At 52.9% G+C, this 21631-nt stretch overlaps 1 protein-coding gene across 2 annotated transcripts in view; it reads left to right on the top strand.

The window, feature by feature from the left end:
- Positions 1-21220, top strand: part of LOC119859875 (cysteine-rich protein 2) — a 59464-nt gene extending 38244 nt beyond the window's left edge. For both annotated transcript variants that reach the window (XM_038412679.2, XM_043520250.1), the window contains 7 exons: positions 1565-1659; positions 11763-11820; positions 12567-12704; positions 14838-14906; positions 16323-16417; positions 18208-18265; positions 19123-21220. In XM_038412679.2, the coding sequence (XP_038268607.1) occupies positions 1565-1659; positions 11763-11820; positions 12567-12704; positions 14838-14906; positions 16323-16417; positions 18208-18265; positions 19123-19190 (581 nt within the window). In that variant the 3' untranslated portion in view covers positions 19191-21220. The remainder of the gene's footprint in view (positions 1-1564; positions 1660-11762; positions 11821-12566; positions 12705-14837; positions 14907-16322; positions 16418-18207; positions 18266-19122) is intronic.
- The last annotated feature ends 411 nt before the right edge of the window (positions 21221-21631 follow it).

Below are 21631 nucleotides of genomic sequence, written 5' to 3'. Positions count from 1 at the left end.
GAGATGACTAAAGGGGCTGAGTTGGAGCAGAAGTGCTAACGGACTACAAACATTTGAATAGCAGCGGGTTCTTTAGGGTGGTACAAAGAGGTATAAAGAGAAGCAACAAAAAAAAGGGAACATCTCTGATATTTAGCCTGTATCTTCCTGCCAGTGAGATTATAAAATGGTTGGAATAGTCGCCAACACCCAGATTCTCAAGGGACCCCTCCCACAGCTGAGGCCATTTTTTTTCCAAAGAGTCCAACTCCGTTTAAGCAACTACAGAATTGCCAGACCTTCAGCAGTGCTCTGCCCCCAGCAGCTCCTGCTGGGACACCCGATTTTAACATGGGGTGCTGAGCTCTCTTGAAAATCTGGAACCATTGGAGGCTCCCAGGAAGCTGCATTTCTGAAGACCTCTTAAAAATCCGCTGGGACTAGCAGGCAATCGGGACTTATCCCCAAACCTACCCTTTGTATGAGAAGATCCTGAGCTCCCTGCAGTCTCGCAGTGCTGTGGAGGGGGGGGGGAGACACACTGGCCCCACCCCTGACTTGTGAGGCAGTGCCCTCTGGCATTGCCCTCAGGCTCTCCTCACTCCAGCTGTCTCAAAGGGCTCTGTCCACAGGTCTCTATCAGTTATGCATGTAAGGTTCTCACCAGAGAGAATGTCCTTCTGGGAATTGGGCTGATGGGAGGAAAAGGGGCAAATTCCCATCTTTGCTCATAAGCTCAGGGCTGCTCAGTCTTGTGGTGGGAGCACTGACCTACACTGAAATGCATCAGGAGTCAGCAATTCGGTAAGGAGGTGCTCCTTTTGCTAGGACGTACCATGGTGCTGGGGGGCTGTGATGCAGGAAGGGCAGGCTGACAGATGAAGCGTAAAATCAAAGTCTTGACCGTTTGTGGTTATTGATGATCCCATGGTGCTTTTCACAAGCATCAGCCGTTAACTCCAGAGTCTCGGATAAAATCTAGCTCCAGGGAATTGCAGTCTGCCTAGCGTGTAGACTTCATCCTGCAGAGCTTTTGTTTTTGTGTGGTTTTTTTGTAAAGCACCATTTATACTTGCAGAAAAAAAACTTCTGCTGACCTAAATTTGCCCTTGCAGTTTTCCATCAAACAGGGGATTCTTCTGCATTTCCTGACCTTGTAGTATGGGGAAGTTGTCACTCTGAGCAATTTAACTGCATTTTGTTAGTGAGCCAAGTGATTCCTGTGTCTCTGTCTAGTTGGTAGAGAGCTGTGGGGTCTTTTGGAGTGAAAGTCAGACAATGAATTTCCCCCCCACCCCCAGTCCTGTCTTTTAACTTTCCCTGATAGGTCAGGCTTCCCTAATAGGTCATAATACAGGAGAGAAGAGAAGCAAGGTGATTAATTCATGCTGCAGATAAAGTTAGTATGTTTAGTCATGTTTGCGAAGAGCAGTAATTGCCATTAGATGCAGACTCCAACAGACCTTAATCCTGGCCCTCTAGCTTGGAGTGAGACTGCTGGGCCCTGTTCTGCAGATGTTTGCTTTTTGCCTTCTCTTTCCAGCCAAACTGGCTCACCCTGCTCTTTCTCTTGTCTTTCATGCAGCTGAGAAAGTGACCTCTTTAGGCAAGGACTGGCACAAGTTCTGTTTGAAGTGTGAGCGCTGCAACAAGACCCTGACCCCTGGGGGCCATGCTGAGGTAAGAGCAACATTAGAGCATCAGTTATGCATTTGCCCCCACCCTGGGTCGGGGAAAACATCCCAGCAGCATGTGAGTGGGTCTCAAGGTTGAGATGATGGAGAGTCACAAGATGCTGTTGCTTCTGCTGGGATGGCTAGGAAGCCCGCCAGGGTAGGGCTATTACCTCAATAACTGGGTCTCATCTCAGGGGCCAAGAACTGGCTGTAATAATATACTAGAGGGTTGCACGCTTCATTGCTTACATAGGCAGAGCTGGACACTCAGCAACCTCCTCTCCCTCCCAGGTGGATGCACTGCCCAGCTGGGAGGCCTGGTTTGGGGGGTGGGGTAGGGAGTGAGGGGCTTGTAGTAGCCTGATCTCCACTCAAACCAGGCCCACAAAGTGCCCGTGTAGTGCTGCGGGCGGTGATGGCTCTCTGGTGCCCTGACCTGGAGGTCGCTGCCTCACCCCTGTATCTCAACCTGTAGAATCATAAGTTAGGTTGGTGGAAAACAGGCTCTTCCAGTTTTACGATTTTCACCAAAACCAGTAGGATTCTGCCATTGGTACCTCAAACATTCCCTGAAATTTTGGAACAGCCTGGATGAGATTTTCAAAAGTTATTGTGTTGCAAACAGACAGAGGAATGCCATTGAGTGTAAAGGCCTCACTGTGCTCTGCTAATTCAGAGGGTCCTGGATCTTCAGACGTTTGGGAAAGCAGGGAGCTCTTGTAGCCCTTTACTTTCCCATTGCACAGGGTGCTCCTAGTGCTACCTGAGTTATCACCTCAAGCGTTTTCACTAGGCTAAATATTGCCAGTTCTGCCATGTGTGCAAGGTGAGAGAGCTGCTGGGGAAGGAATGGAAGATAGCACAATCACCAAACTCAAATCAGCATTTGGGAAGATGCCCTGGGCAAATCCAAGACAAGCAGTGCTGGCTCTGAGCTAGACAGGTTCAAACACAGCCTTTCCAAAGCACTCCACCCAGCCATGATAAAGCAATAGAAAGAAAACCCTGTCTGCAGAGTCCCCGCCCAGTTGAAATGAAAAGGAGTGGGTTACCCAAGCTCTCAGAGATGGGTGCAGGTGTTGGAGATGCAGATCTTTCCAATTTGCATTCTTCATACAGCTATTAATGGATAAAAAAAATCTGAATTAATTTTCAAATGTAAATATTTGGAGAAAGATAAGAACCAAGGCCCTGCTGAACTTTGGGAAACGACCTTGCGCAGTGCTAGGATGGTCTTGTTTAACTCTCACTTGGACTCCACTCCAGAAGCCCTTTAGGAACCAGTGAGCAGGGGAATTTATGGAATAGGGTTCTGCTGGCTGTTGGGGGATGAAGGTCTGAATAGAGATGTTGGGGAAATGGGGCTGTGAGTGGATGGTTACCCATGGTCATGACGTATAATGGGGAGGGGTCAACTGGAGGCCCTAGAGGAGCAGACGTGTTTCTATATGCCACACTGCAGATTCTCCCCTCTAAGGACATACAGCCTCCATGTAAACCTGTGCTGTGTAGCTGCAGAGACGGCACTCCCCAGAAGGCTTGGTGGTTTTGTACTGCTTTTCTGAATCTCTTGGTTCTGGAAACTGGGCTGGATGTCTGGTAAAAGTGGGCTCCGTTGTGAGGCTTCTGGAGCTTGATGCTGCTGATACGGTAGTGAATACGCCAGTTAAAGTTGCAGAACAGAACCATTTCTGTTGTAACCCCCGTTTTCCCCTCCTTCCCACGCTTGATCTCAGCTGAAAGGAGAACTCCGTTGGGAAACGGGAGCATAGTTCAGTCAGCCACTGCAGTTACTGTAAAAGAGTGATCAATCTGGCATAGGGGCTGGAACTAGGAGTGCTGGGAGTGCTGCTGCAGTCCTTGGCTTAAAGTGGTTTACAGTTTGGTTCAATGGCTCTCAGCAACCCTCTATACAAATTGTTCCAGCACCCCTGAAATCTGGTCTCCGTTAGCCTGACCACTAGGTATTTCTCCTGCAGATAACTTAAACAATGAAGAGTTGAAGCTCGTCGCACATTGTCCTGAGGCTTGGCATCTTTCCTAAAATTGAGGGTGGGACTTAAAACTAAACAAATTCGAAGAGCATAGACAATCCTATCTGAACTGAAGCTACTAAGCAGAGGCAATTTCTGTTTGGGTCTTTTTTAAAAAGTAAAAACAAAAGGGAAATTAAAATCAGTTTCCCTTTTTTTTAAAATTGCCAAAAAGCAGGCAATTAAAAGAATAAAAGTTGTCATGGTAGCATTGGCTGGGCCACTTTCACTTCCTGTGTATCTCTGGTATGTATTTAACAATTTAAATAGTAATAAGTTACACATTTAACAAGACAACTGGAATAGAAAACTGTCCATCTGTGCAATGACCCTTGGGCCAGATCCTCAGCCCTAGGTATGTCTTTTGGTGCTGCTTCCACAGAGTAAACAGCCAAACTCCCAGTGATTGCAGTGGGAGTAGGATTGGCCTCCGTTAGCTTCTCAGAAATCTGTTCCTCTGTTCAGGGCAATAAAGGTGGCCCAGGGAAATAGCTGAATGCTTACTCTGCTCTCTGATTTGCTAAAACAAAGCACACTAAAGTTTATCACACACCAGCCTTTGCAGCAGTCTGCTCCCAGTCAGCCCCCTGGAAATGAACCTGGTGTTCTCTTAAGCTCCTGCAGTCCTAGTGCCCTTTTAGCATGTGCTATGTGGTTTCCTTTGGGGGCAGCAGCTGATTAGGGTAAGGAATCCATGTGAGGCTCAGTGGTTCTGCCAACCCTTTTCTGCTGCATTATGTCCTCTTCCTGCTCATGGACCCAAAGCTGCCTCCCCATTTTTAGGCAAGGTTTGCTTGATCTTGCCCCTGCTTGTCACAGGAGATGCGGGTATATGGGAGGACCTTCAGAACTGACTTAGCAGCGTGAGCCCCATTGCAAGTCACTGAGGCACTTTTGAAAATTCACCATGCAGTGCACATAGCTGGTGCTAGACACTACCCTTGTAGCCTTCTGCCCTTGAGGAGCTGGATCTCTGGGTAACAGAGACTATGCTGAACTCCGCCACTGGGAGCTGTTCGTTGTCAGGATTACCCTTTCTCCCACTGCTCTGCTCGCATGCTTTCCCAGCTGGTCCCATTTGTTCGTTCCTGTGGAACCAAACAGCACAGAGATGTTCTGCAATGAAGAACTATCTAAGAGAAGTCTCTGAGTTTGGATGGTGCCGGTTTCCATCTCTATCTTGCTGTGAACTTGTACTAGGGTAAAGAGCCAGTAGTTTGTTGCAAAGCTTGTGTCTTTCCGCTCAGTTTTCCCTTCTCGCAGCCTGGGAACCCCTCTCCGACGGCTGACAATCCCATTTCTGTCTCAGTGGATTTGGCTCATTGGCTTCTTCCTTGTGTTTCTAACAGAATCCAGGCCAACAGATCTGTACTGTGATTATTGCTTCCTCTTCTGTGCTTCAGCATCTGCTGTCATTACAGTCCTTATGTTGCAGTGGCAACTACTGCAGGCAGATGTGAGAACAGTGGCGTGTGGGTCTATGTCAAGCTGTTCTATGTCTTGGAGACGGATTTATGGCACTCTGTTTTGTATTAAGACTGAATTCACAGGACACTTTACCTGTTTGTAGCAGTTTTAAGATCTGTCTGATTTCCATGCTCAGCTGCTTGAGTAGCAGAGCCTGTGTCGGAAAGTGGTTCCTCTTGGCCTGTGTTCCCATCTTGGAAAACTGGTGTGGGGGGGAGCTGCTGGGAACAGTGTGTGCTGTGTCTGTGTCCAGAAGTGCATATGGAAGCCTGGGGAGTCCCTGATGGGGACCTGGCAGAGCTTAGCAGAAAGCAGCCTTCTCAAATGTCTCTGCTAAAGCCAGTGTCACAATAACAATGGAAAGAGGCAGCTTTAGCTGCTTCCTCGAATGGCAAACTGCAGCCTCAGCCCAAGGCAATGGCAGAGATGGCATGCCTGGAACCTTTTCCCAGTGCCCTCCAGTCTTCACCTGGGGTGGGGCAGGCTATAGGAACAATAGGAATGGCCAGACTGGGTCAGACTCAAGATCAACGCAACCCAAGCTCCTGACTCTGGCAGAGACCAGCACTAGATGCCATAGAGGAAGGTGCAATAACTCCATAGTTAATATTCCTTGGACAAGGGAGGTGCGCCCAGGTGCCTCCCAGGCTCCCCGGGCAGCAAAGAGCTAGCATAGTCCCATGTGCACAAAGGCCGCTGCTGTGTGGCATTGCTTCCTCAGGCTGCAGATGGGGATAGGGTGACCGTATTTCCCAAAGGGAAAATGGGACACTGTGTGGGGCTAACCTGAGCCTGTCCCTCCACCTGTATAAGGCTGGCCCGCACCACTCACCTGAGCCCCCCTCCCCATGCTGGGCTGGCGTCACCGCTCACTTAAGCCCTGCTTGCCCGCCTGAGCCCTGTCTCCCTGGATCCTGCGCAGGGCTGGCATTGCTGCTTGCCACCCCGCATTTTCCTCCAGACCCCACTTTTTGACACCATATTTTTTTTTTATCAAGTTGGCAAGAGCAAATGGGACAAATGCCCACGTTTGTCAAAAAAGTTGGGATGGCCAGGACAGGAGTTAAAACAGGACGTATGGTCACCCTAGACAGGGGGAGCATCCATGGGGAAACACTGTCTCTTCCTGGTGGTGCAGGGCAGCAGGCACTGGGGAAGGGGGTCCCAAAACCTGGCACACGACAGCTGCCGCATAGCCTACTGGGTCTTCAGGTCTGAGCACCATGGAAACGCTCTGCCTCTTTTGTCAAGACAAATGCTGGGGTGGCTGTGGCTCCTGCAAGGCGGGGAGGAGGTGTAAAGCTCTGTGTCCCCCCACCCAATGCAGGTGGCGTGGGAGCAGACAGAACAGGCCACTGGCCGCAAGGGCTCTGAACTGAAAGATGCTCTCTGGTAACTGGCCCATCCCACCCAGCCAGGAGCCGGAAGCGAGTGATTATGGGTGACACAGGAGTTAGGGTGACCAGCCAGCAAATGTGAAAAATCAGGATGGGGTGGGGGGGTAATAGGAGCCTATATAAGAAAAAGTCCCAAAATCGGGACTGTCCCTATAAAATAGGGACACCTGGTCACCCAAACGGGAGTGTCTTTCACTCCACTCTGAGCCTGGAGCGCTGGAGAAGGCAACTCCCAGGCACACCTACCTACGCTCGAGGGCGAGGAGATCCCGGCTGTGATAACACTGTGGAATAGAAATGAGGAGCAACAGGTAGGGCTGTCTGGGCAGGCCTCATAGAGGAGAGTTCTTGATCACAGCTGTGGGCTGGGGCTTGCATGGGGAGAATGGGCAGGGCTGTCGTGGGCTGGGCAGGGCTTTGATGTTGTGACCTGAGGTGTAATCGTTGGATGCCCTCAACATCAGGGAAGATCCTGGGCTCGGCACCATGAGGGAAAGGCTTAGGCTTTTCCCTCTCCCACTGTCAGGGGCGCAGTGCCCAGAATGCAGTGTGGCCTGCCCGCTGGGCTTAGTAGTGTGTGGCGTGCTGGGACCTGTGCGTGGCTTGCATTTTCTTAAAGCATGGTGTACTGGCACAAGTTCTTCCTGCCCACCTCTTGCTCACTTGCTTTCGTTCTTGCTTGCTCTTTTGCTGATTGCTCCTCTGTTTAGAAACCCAGGAACCTGCCAGATCTCAAGCAGGACAACCTGAGCCCAATGAATAACAGTCTTCAGGTAGTGAGGGACCCAAGAGCAGCTGCTCCTGCTCTCGGACTGATCCAGAAATACTGGCTTCTGGGAGAAGTTCCTGACTGTTTGGAGTTTGATCCAAACACTGAAATGGGAAGATGGGGGAGAGGGTCTTGTCAGCAATGACATGGGGCTGGTGGTGGGGAGCGCTTGGGGTACAGACAGCCCAGGGGATGTTTGTGGCTGTCTTTTTATGTTACTTTAATCTTCGCTCTTATATACACCATGACCAAAGATTGGGGATGCTGCGGAGTCCTTGATCTGTATCTCAGTCTCGGGTCCTGGGATCCGAGGAAGAGTGCTCCAGTCCAGACAAGCTCTTCATCCCCCTCCGATTCAGGATTCCCTAGTGCAGACCCTGCCCATTTCTGTGGCTGCCATGCCTGCACTGCTACCTGGCGCTGGATGGGGTCGATCACAGCTCCTTGCACCATTGCCGGAGAGGGTGTGGTAGCTGAGGCTTGAGGATGACTGGCAGAGCTGTTAGTGGGGCCCAAGCGTGGAATATCGGGGTGATGCAGTTCAGCATGAGATGTGTTGGTGAGTAGCTGTGGGGGGACGGGCTTAGAAATGGGATAGTGAAGTACAGGGGGATGGTATGGAGCAGAATGGAACAGTAGAGGGTGCAGCAGGTCAAAGACAGGTGTGTTGGGAGTGTGGAGCAGTGCCGGCAGAGCTGGGGTGCTACACTGACTCCTAGTCAGACTTGTTCATTACTCCGTTTCAGGATGTGCTGCAGCAAATAAACAATTTTTGGGGTGTGAAATATGTGGAAAATCTTGGTATGTTTAAACCAGCAAAGCAACATGGCACGCAAAGTGTCTTGCACCTTTCCCCCTGCCAGCAAGGCTGAGAGTGCCCAATGCCTAGGAGGAGAACACTTCTGTTGGTGACTCACCCCAGAGGCATGTGCTTTGGTTCTCCAGAGTCCCATCTGGATGGGCCCAGGCCTTCCAGTGTACTGCATGGGAGGCAGCGAATTCGGCCCCTGGGGATGCATTCCACATTTACCAAGGAGACAGACACATGGCCAGTTGACTTCCTTTTTCACTCTTTGCAGAGCGTGTGTGCTCAGCATCCCAGCCCTCGCAGAGCCCAGCTGCCAGAGCCCAAAAATACTTTCTCTTTTCTTTGACTCACTTCCCACTGGTTGGTGGGAAACTGCTGCCAGGAGCTGGAATAACATTCTCTCCTGCCTGCTGGCTGTCCCAACCCCTGTCCCACCCCGCCCCTCCAATCAATGGCAGTGCACATGCTCCAGTCCTTGTGATAAGGGCATGACATAAGGGGGGAAAACTCTTGCTCCTTATCACTCTGTCCAGAGAGAAAACTGCTTTTCCTCTAAGCAATCAGCCCCTGTTCGATAATGTGAGCAGATAATGGCTCTGATGAGGCAAGCACCATAGCAACCATGCCTAGGGAGGGACCCGAGGAGGGAATGGTATCATGGCTTCCTGGGGATGTTCTCTCTTCGTTTTGCTAGTGAGAATGGGATGCAGCATGGAGGTGGGAGGAATGAGGGCAGCAGCAGGAAAGTGGCATGTGTAAAGGGGTTTATTGATATGATTCGGGATGGATGTGTTATGCACGAGTGAGTTATGCATGGTGTCAAATGCAGACTGATAATACCTTATCCCAGTCCTTCCCCCTGCACGTGCTGCCATGTTGCAGAAAAGCTATTTAGAAAGGAGATTTTATTTGTTTGTTTTTAAATGGACTGGCCCCCTCTGCTTCATCTGAGCCTTTGTGTGTGATAGTTCTCATTGTAACGATCACTGGGAATTGCAGAGATTTGGGAGGGGTTTTCATTCCATATGTTTTCAAACGGGACTTCTTTTTTTTTAACCTTTTGACATTTTCAGCTGAATCGTTCATTGGTTTTCTTTGTTTTGTTTTAAAAGAAATGCATTTGGAAATATCTCCTGGTGTGACTAAACTGACCAATCGGAAATTAAAGTACCCCAAAATCAATTAAGACAGATGAGCACCAAAAAATGAAGCTATGTTGCGGCTCCACAGGCTGCACAACAAAGGGTGACCAAATTCAAAACAGAGAGCTGGAGTTATGGACATTCTGACTGCTGATAATCAGACCAATTAGTAAGGGGTCTATACATGGATTTAGGTGTCTCACTTTAAACCACCAAAGCTTGAAAATCTGACCTCTGTTTATATATACAAACTCCCCATGTCCAAGTCTAAAAGTATTATAGTAATAATGCAATCTGAACTCCACAGTAGATGGAAATCACTTAAAATAAATGGTCTGGTCTTGCCAGGATGTGTGGCTCCCAAGACATTAAATAATCCCCCAAAATAAGCATATAAACAAGGGAAGTCCAACCTGCAGAATACGTTAAAAAGCAAAATCGTATGTTACCAGATCCTTGTGTCATGTTGCAGAGTTTCAGCTCTGAGAGCCTGTTGAGCTGAACTGCGCGTGAGTTCTGATGTGCCCTCTCTCTTGTGGTTATTTTATGGGATAATTGAATTCCTTTGGGAGATACATTAACATGAAACCCCCAGAATATTCACAGAAGTGAAAGCCCGGGGCTGTGTATTTAGTGTTAGTTATTGAAATGGATGCTGTGCTCCGCTCTGGATTCAGCTGTGTGTAGCCCTGAGATACCTGAAGGAGGGCACAAGGTGCTAGTGACAGCTCAGTTACATTTGGTTCAGTTAGTGCTTTGTGGCAGGCCCCTGATTCACTGGAGTGGGGCTCCACAATTCCAGCACAGGGGGCGAGGCGAGCCATCTCTGGGTCTGTACGTGTTACCAGTGGTGAGTTTGTGTTATGGGTCCCTCTCAGTGTTTATCCACACAGGATATTACTCTGTAACAGCCCTCAGCAACAGGGGCTTGATTCTTGAGCTCAAGCTGTACCCGTTCATGCTTCCAGCTCTGGATGTCTGTGGTTCAGTCCCCCAGTGTGGTGACTGTCATATGCTCCCCTCAGACAGGAGAATGTAAACCTGATACATCTATCTAGGACCTTGCAAGGTCCCCTCCGTCACCACAGTATCTGAGCACCTCAGTCTTCAATGCTTTTTTCCTCACAACTGCCCGGTGAGGCAAAGCAGTGCTGTTTTCCCATTGAACAGGTGGGAAACTAAGGCAAAAAGTGACTAGCCCAAGGTCATGCAGGGAGTCTGGGGCAGGGCAGGAATTGAACCTGGGTGTCTCAAGTCCCAGGATAGTGCTGTAACTGCTGGGCTATCAGAAAGGAAAGCCGGTGGGCTATTGGTATTACTGTAGATCAGGGTGGGCAAACTTTTTGGCCCGAGGGCCACATCTGGGTATGGAAATTGTATGGCGGGCCATGAATGCTCACGAAATTGGGGTTGGGGTGCAGGAGGGAGGGAGGTTCTCTGGCTGGTGGTGCAGGCTCTGGGGTGACCCAGAAATGAGTTCAGAGTGTAGGAGGGAGCTCTGGGCTGGGGCAGGGGGTTAGGGTGGGGAGGGTGAGGGCTCTGGCTGGAGGTGGTGGGGCTGGGAATGAGGGGTTTGGGGTGTGGAAGGGTGCTCTGGGCTGGGATCGAGGGGATTGGAGGGTAGCAGGGGGATCAGGGCTGGGGTTGGGGCGTGGGGGGATCTCAGGGGTGCAGGCTCCAGCAGTGCTTACCTCAAGCAGCTCCCGGAAACAGCGTCTTGTCCCCCTCCAGGTCCTACACGGAGGTGCAGCCAGGTGGCTCAGCGCACTGTCCTGTCCACAGGCGCCATTCCTGCAGCTCCCATTGGCCACAGTTCCTGGCCAATGGGAGCTGCAGGGGGGGCAATGATTTGGGTGGGGGCAGAGGGTGGAGCCCCCTGGCTGCCCCTAAACCTAGAAGCCGGAGAGAGGACATGCTGCTGCTTCCGGGAGCTGTGCGGAGCTGTGGCAGGTGCGCATGAAGCAGCCACTGACCCCGCTCCTCGGCTGAAGCGCGGGAGTGGGACAAGCCCCAGGCCCTGCTCCCCAGCAGGAGCTCGAGGGACAGATTAAATCAACTGGCAGGCCAGATATGGCCCGCAGGCCGTAGATTGCCCACCCCTGCTCTAGATGAAGCTAATGGTGGGCAATGGGAGGTGTTCTTGGGCAGGGCTGGAGGTCTTTTGTGAGGAACGCTGTACGTAAGAGGTAGAGTGCAGTACATCTTACTGTGAAGTTCCCTCCCCTTTCCCAGAATGCTCTGCCTGTCTGTGTAAACTGTTTGACTAGTATGTGTAACAGGACTCCCTCAATGTTGGTCTACAAATTCATTCCCTTTTTGTCTCTTCGTGTATATTTTACAGACACTTAACGAACGTAAGCTCCTGCCCCTCAGTAATGCCTGGTATTGCAGCTAGTGTGTCCCAGGGATTTGGTGTCTGGCACTAGAGATGCCAGGCGAAAAGCCCCTGCTAACCTCTATTCCTAACGCCCCTTCTCTCTCTCTCCCACAGCATGACGGGAGCCCCTTCTGCCACAAGCCATGCTATGCAACATTGTTTGGTCCAAAAGGTACGTCTGCCTCCTGACCAGCCTCCCCTTGGTATGAGAAATGGACGTCCAAAGGCAGAAAGATGAATGTTGCCCATTTTCAGGGCTGCAGTAATTCATGCAGCTATTCAGAGCATTTGTCCTATCCTAGGTTTTAAGAGAAGAGTTTAGGGCCCTGACAACTGCCCCAGACTCAGGCCAGCACAGGCCAAAGCTGTGTGAGGGATTCCTCCAGGGAATCCAAAGAGCCACCATCTTAGCGCTTCACGGCCCCAAATCCCACACTGAGTGGCTGCAGATCGGCAGAGAGTTCAATGGAACTTGCTCTTCACAGAGCTGGAGGTTAGATGTTTCAGGGGAGAAGTCATGACAGCTCCCTTGCAAACCACAGGGAGGGCTGGTCGCTCAGACAGCATTGCCTCCCAGGTGGTAAAACAGTCCCAGGAGAGAGCCATGTGGGGTAGAGCTGTAGTGGTGACTACCTCCAGCTTGTGGACGGGAGAGGGGACAGGAGGCCATTTGAAGGAGGCTGCAGACACGCCCCTTCCCAGCTGTACATCTTGGGAAAGGTACAGTGAGAGCACATCTGGCAGGACATGTCCCTGGGCCGGCAGAGCAGGAGTGCTGGAGAGACCGGCAGCTCCAGCCGGAGCTGGGAGTGCAGGCTGGCCAAGGCTTGCCTTTCGTAATGGCCCTGTGGGAGAGGTGGAAAGACCAGAAGAGCATCTTTGATCCAACAGCCTCAAACGCTGATACTCCCATTGCAGGTGTGAATATCGGTGGAGCTGGCTCCTATATCTATGAGAAGCCTCAGATGGAAGAGCAGCTGGCTTCTGGGCCCATTGAGCATGTTTCGAAGGTAGAAGAGAAGAAAGTCAGTGGCCCACCGAAGGCGCCCAGCAGAGGTGAGTGCTGAAGCGGGAAATAGGCTGGAAAGCCAGTATGGCACTGCACTCTGCTGTGAGAACCTTGCTAGCTGACCGGGGAACTCCGGCAAGGGGGCAGATGAGGCAAGGGAAGGTTGGGTGGGGATGGTAGCTAAGACTTCATGGCCCTGGTTCAGACCTGCACGTGTGCCACTAGCTGCTGCGTGGCCAGGGACTTAGCGCAGTGACAGCAAAGCTCCGCTGTGAGTGGAATGAGGGCACTGAAGCGATTCTGGGTGCTCCCTCTGCTTTGCATGTGCTGATTGTAATGACCACTAGGGGGCACCCATAGCACGGTGCATGTGTTGCTGTGGGACTCTCCAGAAGAACTGTGTCACTCCAGACAGCAGCTGCTGCAGCCTGCATTCAGGTACATGTGGGTCCACACCGTGGCCTGGATGATGGTACAGTGGACCTGATTACGCTCTGGTGGTGGTCTTTGCAGAGACTAGGCCATATGTCCCCACTGACACAACCCCTGAGGGCTGGGTGGGTGCTATAGCAGGGGATTGAGCAGGTTTGAGCCCACGGAGCATGTATGTCTTTGCTGAGTTGCTGAAAGAGCCCTTGCAGGATTGCCCTGTGGTAGCCCTGTTTGAAGCTGTTTCCGATGCCGTGCCCTTTGGGTACTTACCCCACAGTTCCTGGCACAGCTCCCAGAAGCAGTGTGTTCCGGGATAGCTCAGAAGGCACTATGGGATAGTAACTGTAGGACTGTCAGAACTATATCAGCTTGTCCACATCCAGACTGGCACCAAACCAGTTCGAGTGAAATCCCTTAGAGTGAGCTGGCTGATAGACCTGCTGAGAGCTCGTCTGCTCTGGCTGCTGCTGAGATGCTTATAAAGCAAAGGCGTTGCATGGGGGTAGCCTGGCTGTTGCCAGTGCATGTCCCCAGTGTAGATTCACCCACCCTTGGCCTGCCTGCCAGCTCTGAAAGCTAAAGTGCATCATTGGGTTTGCTCCCGCAGAATTCTCCCAGGTGCCCTTGAAGGCCTATGTCTTCACTGCGAAGTTCACTCGAATGTTGCCCGTAACTCAAGCTTCGTCCACATGCACAAACCCTTAACCTGAGTATAGTGGGGTTTGAACTAGAGTTCAAGTGGCTGGCCTCTTGGGGTACAGGCTACTGCTTGCATTAGCACAGCTTATCAGCTGCTAACATGATGCTGTGTGTTGCTCGAGTGTTGTTTCTTGCTCAATCTAACTACGCGAAGACGTACCCTCGGGGATTAAAGAGCATTGTGAGGCGCTCCTGCCTGAACTTTCTCACCCTCTGCCCTTGGGGTGCTCCCCTTCCCCTTGTTGTGTGTCTGCCCCTTCACATCTTTCACCAGCCCTACGCCTTTTCCCCTTGCACGCTGCTCTGTGTCTCTCCCTGCCATCCCTGGCTGTGCATTTCCCGTGCTGCAAACACCCTCAGGGCTAACAAGGAGGGAGTATCTCCATGTTCATGTCCACCCAACCTAATCTGCTTAGTAGAAATGACCATGACCGTATGCTATTTTCTTTGCACCAGAGCCGTCACTCAGTCACCGATGAGCTACCTCCGCCACACCACTTTCAAAAGCAAATAATGATGTGCACCAATGGGCTGAGATCTCGTCTGGTGGAGGATTCAGGGCAGAAGGGAGGGCGCTGTTTAATGCAGGCCCTACACTCATTAAAGAGACTGGGATAGATCTACATTTGAAATGCTGCAGCGAAGATGTTACTACACTAATGGGAGCACATCTCCCATCAGCGTAGTTAATCCACCTCCATGAGAGGCAATAGCTCTGTCAACGGGAGAAGCTCTGCAGTTAACATAGCACTGTCTACACCGATTTTTCACAACCCTGAGCGACAGAGTTATACCGATGTACATTTATAGCGTAGATCTGGTCTGGCCTGGCTCTGATTTTTAATGGTAGCTTTAGCCTGTTGTTTCTGCAGCGAATGAAAGCCCCCTTCCAAGGGCACGGTTCATTGTTGGTTGCCAGCTGGAGATGGTGAGCTCTGAATTTACCTGGAGAGAGGGCCCATGGGTGCTGCAGTACCACTGGTGTGTGTGTGGGGTCCATGTAGCTGATTTCTTTAGGGTGTTAAAGAAACTCTTCTCCTGTCTTTCAGCCTCCAGTGTCACCACCTTCACCGGGGAACCCAACATGTGCCCGCGCTGTGGCAAAAGAGTCTACTTCGGTAAGGACCAGGCCGGCTCCCTTAGTGTTTCCTGCTTATGCCCCAGGGTCACTTGTTTGCACTGTGGGAAGTTCCTAATAGAGATCAGGGCTAGGTGATGCACATACACATAGGAAGAGGGAGGCCTTGCCCCACAGCACTTAGACTAAGTGGAAATGGCCGACAAAGGATTACTAGCCCTGTTTTACTGCTGGGAAGCCCAGAGAGGATATATGACCTGCCCAAGGTCACATGGAGCATCTTTGGCACTTCCAGCAGTGGAACCCAGGTCACTGGACTGAGACTTGGGAGCCTTAACCACAAGGCAGTCATTCCTCTGCAGGAGGCTTTCAGCTGCTTAAATGGGGGGCCTGGAGGATGAGACTACTTCAGTGGAGGGGGTTGTGGGGCCTTTGGGGAGGAGGTATCTGGGAGGCTAGGTGTGGGCGAGTCTAAATTGGTTTAAAATCACATTTTTAGCTAAATTGATGCAACACTGTAGGTCGAGGAACAGATTGTACAGGTAGTAACATGTTTACGTTCTAAGTGGAATTGCACCACAACTAACAATAGGCATGTTTCCAACACACACATGCTCATACAGTCACCCACGCAGAATTTGTAAGGCTGTTTGTGACAGTGCCATCTCATGACTCCCACTAATGTTACAAAGGTTTGGGCTACATTCTCTGAAGTCAGTGACATTTTGCCAGCAGGGAATTTGGCTCTTTTGTTACCTAGGTTAATATTTACATGGTCCCCGGGAGGTGCTGGAGCTGTCACTTCTGAGGGCTTATTTTACCTCTTTGCTGCTGCTGTGGTTGGGTAGGAGACAGCTTTCATTAAGGCTCAGTAACATGCTCAGCAGCATGTCAGGGTACGGGTGCAGCTGACTCTCTCCAGGGAGAAAGAAAAGACACTTCAGTAAAGGCCTAAGCTGCTCTTTGCAAAGGTTTTATGGGATGCTAGCAACATGTCAGCTCTCCAAGAGCAAAGCCTGCCTGTGGAGAGGGTGTTGTGCAGCCTCTTGCTGCTGGAGGCCTGATTCAAGAGCAGTCTGGCTCAGCTGTCACACTGCTGCCAGCAGGTTTCCCACTTGGCTTGACCCAGACACTGGGTCTTTGGGCAGCAGGGCTAAGGGGGTAGGAACCTGGCAGCTGTGGGAGCGGTGTGTGAGCGCTGAGGCTCTCTTGCCCCATGGCTAAGAAGGGGCAGTTCTCAGGCGAAGGCTCCCCTAGTGTGGCCAACTGGGACATCTGCGAGATTACCCACAGTCCCTTGGGCTGCCCCATCGGGATGGTCTCAGTCTGCCTGTAGCTGTGTGGATGCTGCCAGGGGCGAGCTGACACTGTGGAAGCCCCGGCTTGGACGTGTTCAAGCCAAGGCAGGGAATGAAGAGCTCCCACTGGAATATGTCCCTTCTTGTTTCTGCTCCAGCCGAGAAGGTGACTTCACTGGGGAAGGACTGGCACCGCCCCTGCCTGCGCTGCGAGCGCTGCAGCAAGACTCTGACCCCTGGCGGCCACGCGGAGGTAAGGACTGAGCACACGCTGTGATCTGATTGCCCCATGTGTGCTCTGGTGCAGGCTTTTGTCACCACCTCCTTCCCCTCACACTGGTGCATGTGCACGTTCGGCCTAGCGAGGGATGGGGTACGACCCCTGGACTGGATGTTTTGTTCCCCTGCCCCTCTCCTGATTGCTGCCTTTACAGCAGTGATGGCCTGTGCCCTGGGGGGAAGTGTCTGGAGTTGGGCTGCACCCAGCCGTGATCCCAGGAAACTTGGTGTGACCCACCCAGACGAGAGGAAGGGATATGTTGGGGGAGCTGGCCTCAGCTCTGGAGCAGAGAGAGTCCTTGCACCCTGGCTAGCATCCCATCTGACCCTCCCACCTCACTTCACACCCCTGCTGCTCAGCTGGGCACAGCCCCCTGCTTCTTGCCCAGCTTGGCCAATGGCTTTTCCGCCTGTGACCTCTCCCTGGTCCTTGGTGCTCGCTGCCTGCCCCTGGGGATCACCAGGACCCCTAAGGCAGAATCAGTCATCTGAGCGTACCCTGGCTGGCTAATTGTCTGGTGATTTGAGGACTCCAGGTGCAGACCAGGCCAGTACCCCAAATCCTACATGCCAACAGCCAGGCCTGGGCTCGTGCAGTGTAAAGGGATAAAAGATGTACTGTAGCGGTTCCGTTCCCCCAGAGCTGATCTGTCATGGTGTCTCCCGTGCGCTAAATGCAGTGAGAGTGGAGTGTGGGGCTGCTGGGAGCAGTCCTGGCCTCTAGTGGCCAGAAGGGTTTTATCTCTATGCCTCCCCATTGTTGCTGGAGCTTCAGATTCCAATCACTGCATTCAGATTCCAGCCACAACTGCAGGCCCCTTCTCCCCCCACACTGCTCCTGCTCCGACAGGTCTGAGGCCTTGGCCTCTCTCCTGGGAGGATGCTGCAGTCAGGCAGCATTTCTGGCCCTGCAACATTGGAGGGGAGGGCTGTGTTGGACAGACACCTGTGTGCAGTGGGTGACAAATGCTCGTGGCCTACATGGCCGTGTAGCAGCAGCAGCAGTGGCTGCAGCAGGGGCAGGGCAGAGCCCCATGATGATCTGATCCCGTGACGTTCTGATCCCCCCCCAGGGATGGTCTCATGGGAATAGCTGCACCCTGTAATCTCATCCCAGGGCTGGGGAGCACTCCCCACATTTGTGAGCTGAGCACCACTCCTGCTATCGCGTGCTCCAGTGATCCCAGGCATGCCCACCAGAGGACAGACTGGACTTAAATGAAAAGCTGGGGCTGTTGGCTGGGGGCAGCCTGGGCTGTTGGCTGGGGGCAGCCCTGGCTGCTGGAAGGCGAGTGTGGACACCTGGGGGAGGTTCCCATTGCTCAACGCTGCTGGGCCACTCGCAGCACAAAGGGCTCTGTGGATCCAAGTGATGCAGGACATCAGTGAGATGAAGTCTGTGCTCCATGATCCAGGCATTGAGGGACTGTCTATGCCACGGAGTGCAGACGGGCAGAGCAAGTGCTGCGCTAGCAGGGAGACAGCAGCACAGGCCTGGGGCCATTGGCAGAGCTGTCGGGGGGCCAGGGCTTTTAGTAGCAAACCAGCCACATTGGGAGCTTCAGGGCAATGCAAATCAAGCAATGTCTCTCCAGGAGCTGTGTGCAGTTGGGGTGGGATGCTGGGGAGCCCACCCCCACTGTGCTGCCTTGGCAAGGCTGTGCCCCAGGGAGGGGCCTGGGTGAGTGGACATCTGCATCATGTTCTCCTGCATCTCTTGGGTTGGGATGGCACTGATGTGTGTCTTGCTTTGCCCTCTCGCAGCACGATGGGCAGCCATACTGCCACAAGCCCTGCTACGGGATCCTCTTTGGGCCAAAGGGTGAGTGTGCTGCACAGAACTGGAGGTGGGCGGGAAGTGTCCAGAGGCCAGAATGGGGGTGTGGGAGGGAGGGGTAGGTTGGAGTGTAGGGAGGGGGAGGGAGCCATGGGGCAGCAGTGACTGGGCCTGCTGCCTCTGCAGGATATTCTCCCATTTGTAAGGTCCTCACCCACACACCGTCCCCCCAGCTGGCCGTGCCATCTATTGGTTTATAGGACGCTGGAGCAGATAGCCCGGGGGGTATGTCAGGTGCCCCAGTACACCCAGAGGCTCCAGGAGGGAGGGCAGTCCCTTGCTAACTGTGCCAGCCGTTGCCCAGGACCGGGGAAGTGTTGTGGGGCCCATGGATGAAACGGGAGGCTTGCTGCATTTTGGAACCCGGCCAGCAGAACACAGATTGATCACAGTCCCCTAGCTCCCTTTAGGGGCCAGGGGGTGCACGGGGCTCAGCTGGGTGAGGATCCTCTGACTCCTTGGTGAGGGCCCTTATGCAAATATTTCCCCTACTGCTCAGCCCCCCCCCCCCACACTTTTCCATTGCCCCTTTCTGACTAACTGCTCCCCACTTGGGTTCCCTACGCTCCCAGCCCATGGAGTGGTGAGTCCTCGGCTATGGGGCATAGTTCCCTAATGTGGGAGGGCAAGCTGCTCGCACTACTGGATCCCAGGCAGGGATGGCCAGGCTCTTGGTCTTCCACTCGCCCTCCGTCCCTTTTCTGACCTTCCCCTTCCATTTCTCCACAGCCATATTGGCTGGGGCTCTGTGCAGCCCCCAGGCTAAGGAGAGGTATCTGCACTCAGCACCCTGCCTGGCTCTCCTGGCCCTGCCCTTACAAGGGGCTCTTTCTCTGTTGCAGGAGTGAACACTGGAGCTGTTGGAAGTTACATCTACGATAAAGACCCTGATGCAAAGGACCAGCCCTAAGGAGCTCGCTGCCTCCATTCTGCCCGCCTGCCACAGGCCACTTGCACTGCTCCCTCTTTCCTCAGCTCCCCTCTCTAGAAGTAGCTTAGTTCCAGGATGGCCAAGCCGTGCGCTGGAGCAGCCCTGAGCCTGGCTGGCCACAGAGCTGTGCTCCCTGCTGTTTGTATTCTGGGTGGGGCGGCCCTGCCCTCTGGATTTTATAATATAATATAAGCTTTGATGTTAGACAGAAGTAGAAAGTGTCTCTGGTCACTCCCAATGTGCCTGACTCTCCTGAGCTCTCCCGTGGGGTTCCTTATCCCCCAAGCCCTCTGCCCCCTGCCAGTCATGGGATGGAGGCTTCCTGGGCATGACTGGTATGCACCTGGCATCGCAGTTCATGGTAGCCCTCTCCAAGTGAGCCCATCGGCAAGCCCTGGATGATGTGCAGCCAGTGCAGGTGCATGCTGCACTGCAGGCTAGGGCAAGCTCAGTCCCAGCTCATCCATATCTAACAGCAGCTCCTTTCACCACTGCGGTTCCTGTTGCAGCAGGAGGACAGAGCCCCTCTCCTCTTTCTGCCCCCCCCCTGTTAACATGGTATGGGGAGGGGGCGGGGTCATGTGCCCCCTTTAGTTGGTGCCCCCCTTTGTGTCCCTCCCATGAGTCACCCAGTCTTGAGCAAATGGTCCGCCAGCCCTCCAGAGGGGTCTGCCCTAGGCCCAATGGCTGCTGGCATTCTGGGGAGGCCAGTCAGGAACAAATGGCCCATTGGCTGTGTAGGATGGCAATCTTGCACCTCAGAAACAGTTGTGTTAAGTGTGGGAGTCGATCCATAGGCAGGTGTTCTCTTCAAGCCCAGGGAGATGGCTTTGGGCTCCATTGTGCCCTCAGTCTGCGAGCTCTGTGCACACACCATGTAGCTGCCCTCCTGCTCATGTCCTTGCCTGGAGCCATGGGCAGAGCCAGGGCACAGCATCCTAGCTACTGGTGGGTTATGAGGCCATACGGCCTATATTCCTTTTAGTCCTGCTGTAGGTGACCACACCGGCCTTGTGCTGATGAGCATGGGTGTCTCATTTCTGGTATCTGTGCTCTCTGCTGTGTTGCTCAGGGCTAGCGCCTCCTTGGCCCTGACTCCCACCTGCCTGCCTTGTTCTCTGCAGCAGGTGGCAGAATTGGGAGCTCGGGCTCTGGGAACAGCTGGGATGTACACATGTGATGCCAGCCCCTGGTATGTACACTGCATGCCATTCCCAACAGCTGCGAGCAACTTAGTGCACCCTCGGGGCTGCCTAAACAGCTGCTTCTCTGCACTGTGCTGCAAGGAGTGGTCAATCCGTGTGATCCCAAATGTGTTAGCCGGGGTGCTGAGTTTGGCCTGGGAGCTGAGGGTGCTGCTGTGGGAGCACATGTACCCCGGCCTGCACTGCCAGTGACACTGAACTTCGCAGTGCACTGTATCCAAGACCATGGGAGGGTCCCTGTGACATGGGCCCTGCAGGGGAGGGAGATAAATGCTGGGGTCTGAGTCCATGGCCCTAGCCCGTGTTGGAGGAGGGAGTGCAGGTCCCTTGTCTGTGCCATACAGCACACTATGGCCCTGGTGAGGGAATGGGCTGGGAGGGGCTGGTGGGAGAGTCAGGGGGTGTTGGAACAATGGCTGGAAGTTGGCTGAGTGGTGTGAAGTGTGCAGGGTTCCCACCTTTGCCCATGTGGAGGAGACTGTTCATGGTGTGTGTTTGGTTTTTAGTCTATTTATAAGTGGATAGAAATGTGCTTTCTGCTTCGGTGAATGGTGTGCACTCCCCAGGTCACCCCCCAGATCACTGCACTGGCCATTCACACTGATCCCCTAAGAGGGAATTGAGAGCAAACCTGCAGAGCTTGCACTCTGCCTCTAGCCTGGCCAATCACCCTAGGCTAACGTGACCTGCAGGGCTAGCTGCTGTGCTCCCACCAGCTACAGGCCAACCAGAACGCACCTGAAGCAAGCCAGCAAAACTGATTTCCTGTTGTTATTGCTGACTATAAAAGTTTTGAACAACAAATGGCGTGGTCTGACTGTGTGGGGGATGTGTCCTTGCTCTGGAGCAGGTTTGTCTGTCACCCAGGTTTAACACATATCAAGCACTGATGAGTCAGGACCCTTTGCTCCCCTAGGGCAACCTGGAAAAGTAGACATGTAGTGGCACTGCACCTGTCTCAGCTGCTTTGTGATGGAAAGGCAGCATCTCAGACTGGGGGTTTATTCCTGGCTCTGCTGCTTCTCAGCTGGGTGACCTTGTGCAAGACTCTTTCCCACTCTGTGCCTCAGTTTCCCCATCCCACCCTTTCTCATGTCTGTTTAGAAATGCTCTTGAGGACAGGGACTGTCTTACACTATCTCTGCAGTGCCTAGCACAATGGGTTGTTGATTTCAGTTGGATCCGTGATGCTAGCGTAATGCAAAGGAGGCCTGA

The sequence above is a fragment of the Dermochelys coriacea genome, chromosome 8, assembly GCF_009764565.3.
Source record: "Dermochelys coriacea isolate rDerCor1 chromosome 8, rDerCor1.pri.v4, whole genome shotgun sequence".
NCBI classification, from domain to species: Eukaryota; Metazoa; Chordata; order Testudines; family Dermochelyidae; genus Dermochelys; species Dermochelys coriacea.
This window is presented reverse-complemented; position numbering and strand designations above follow the sequence as displayed.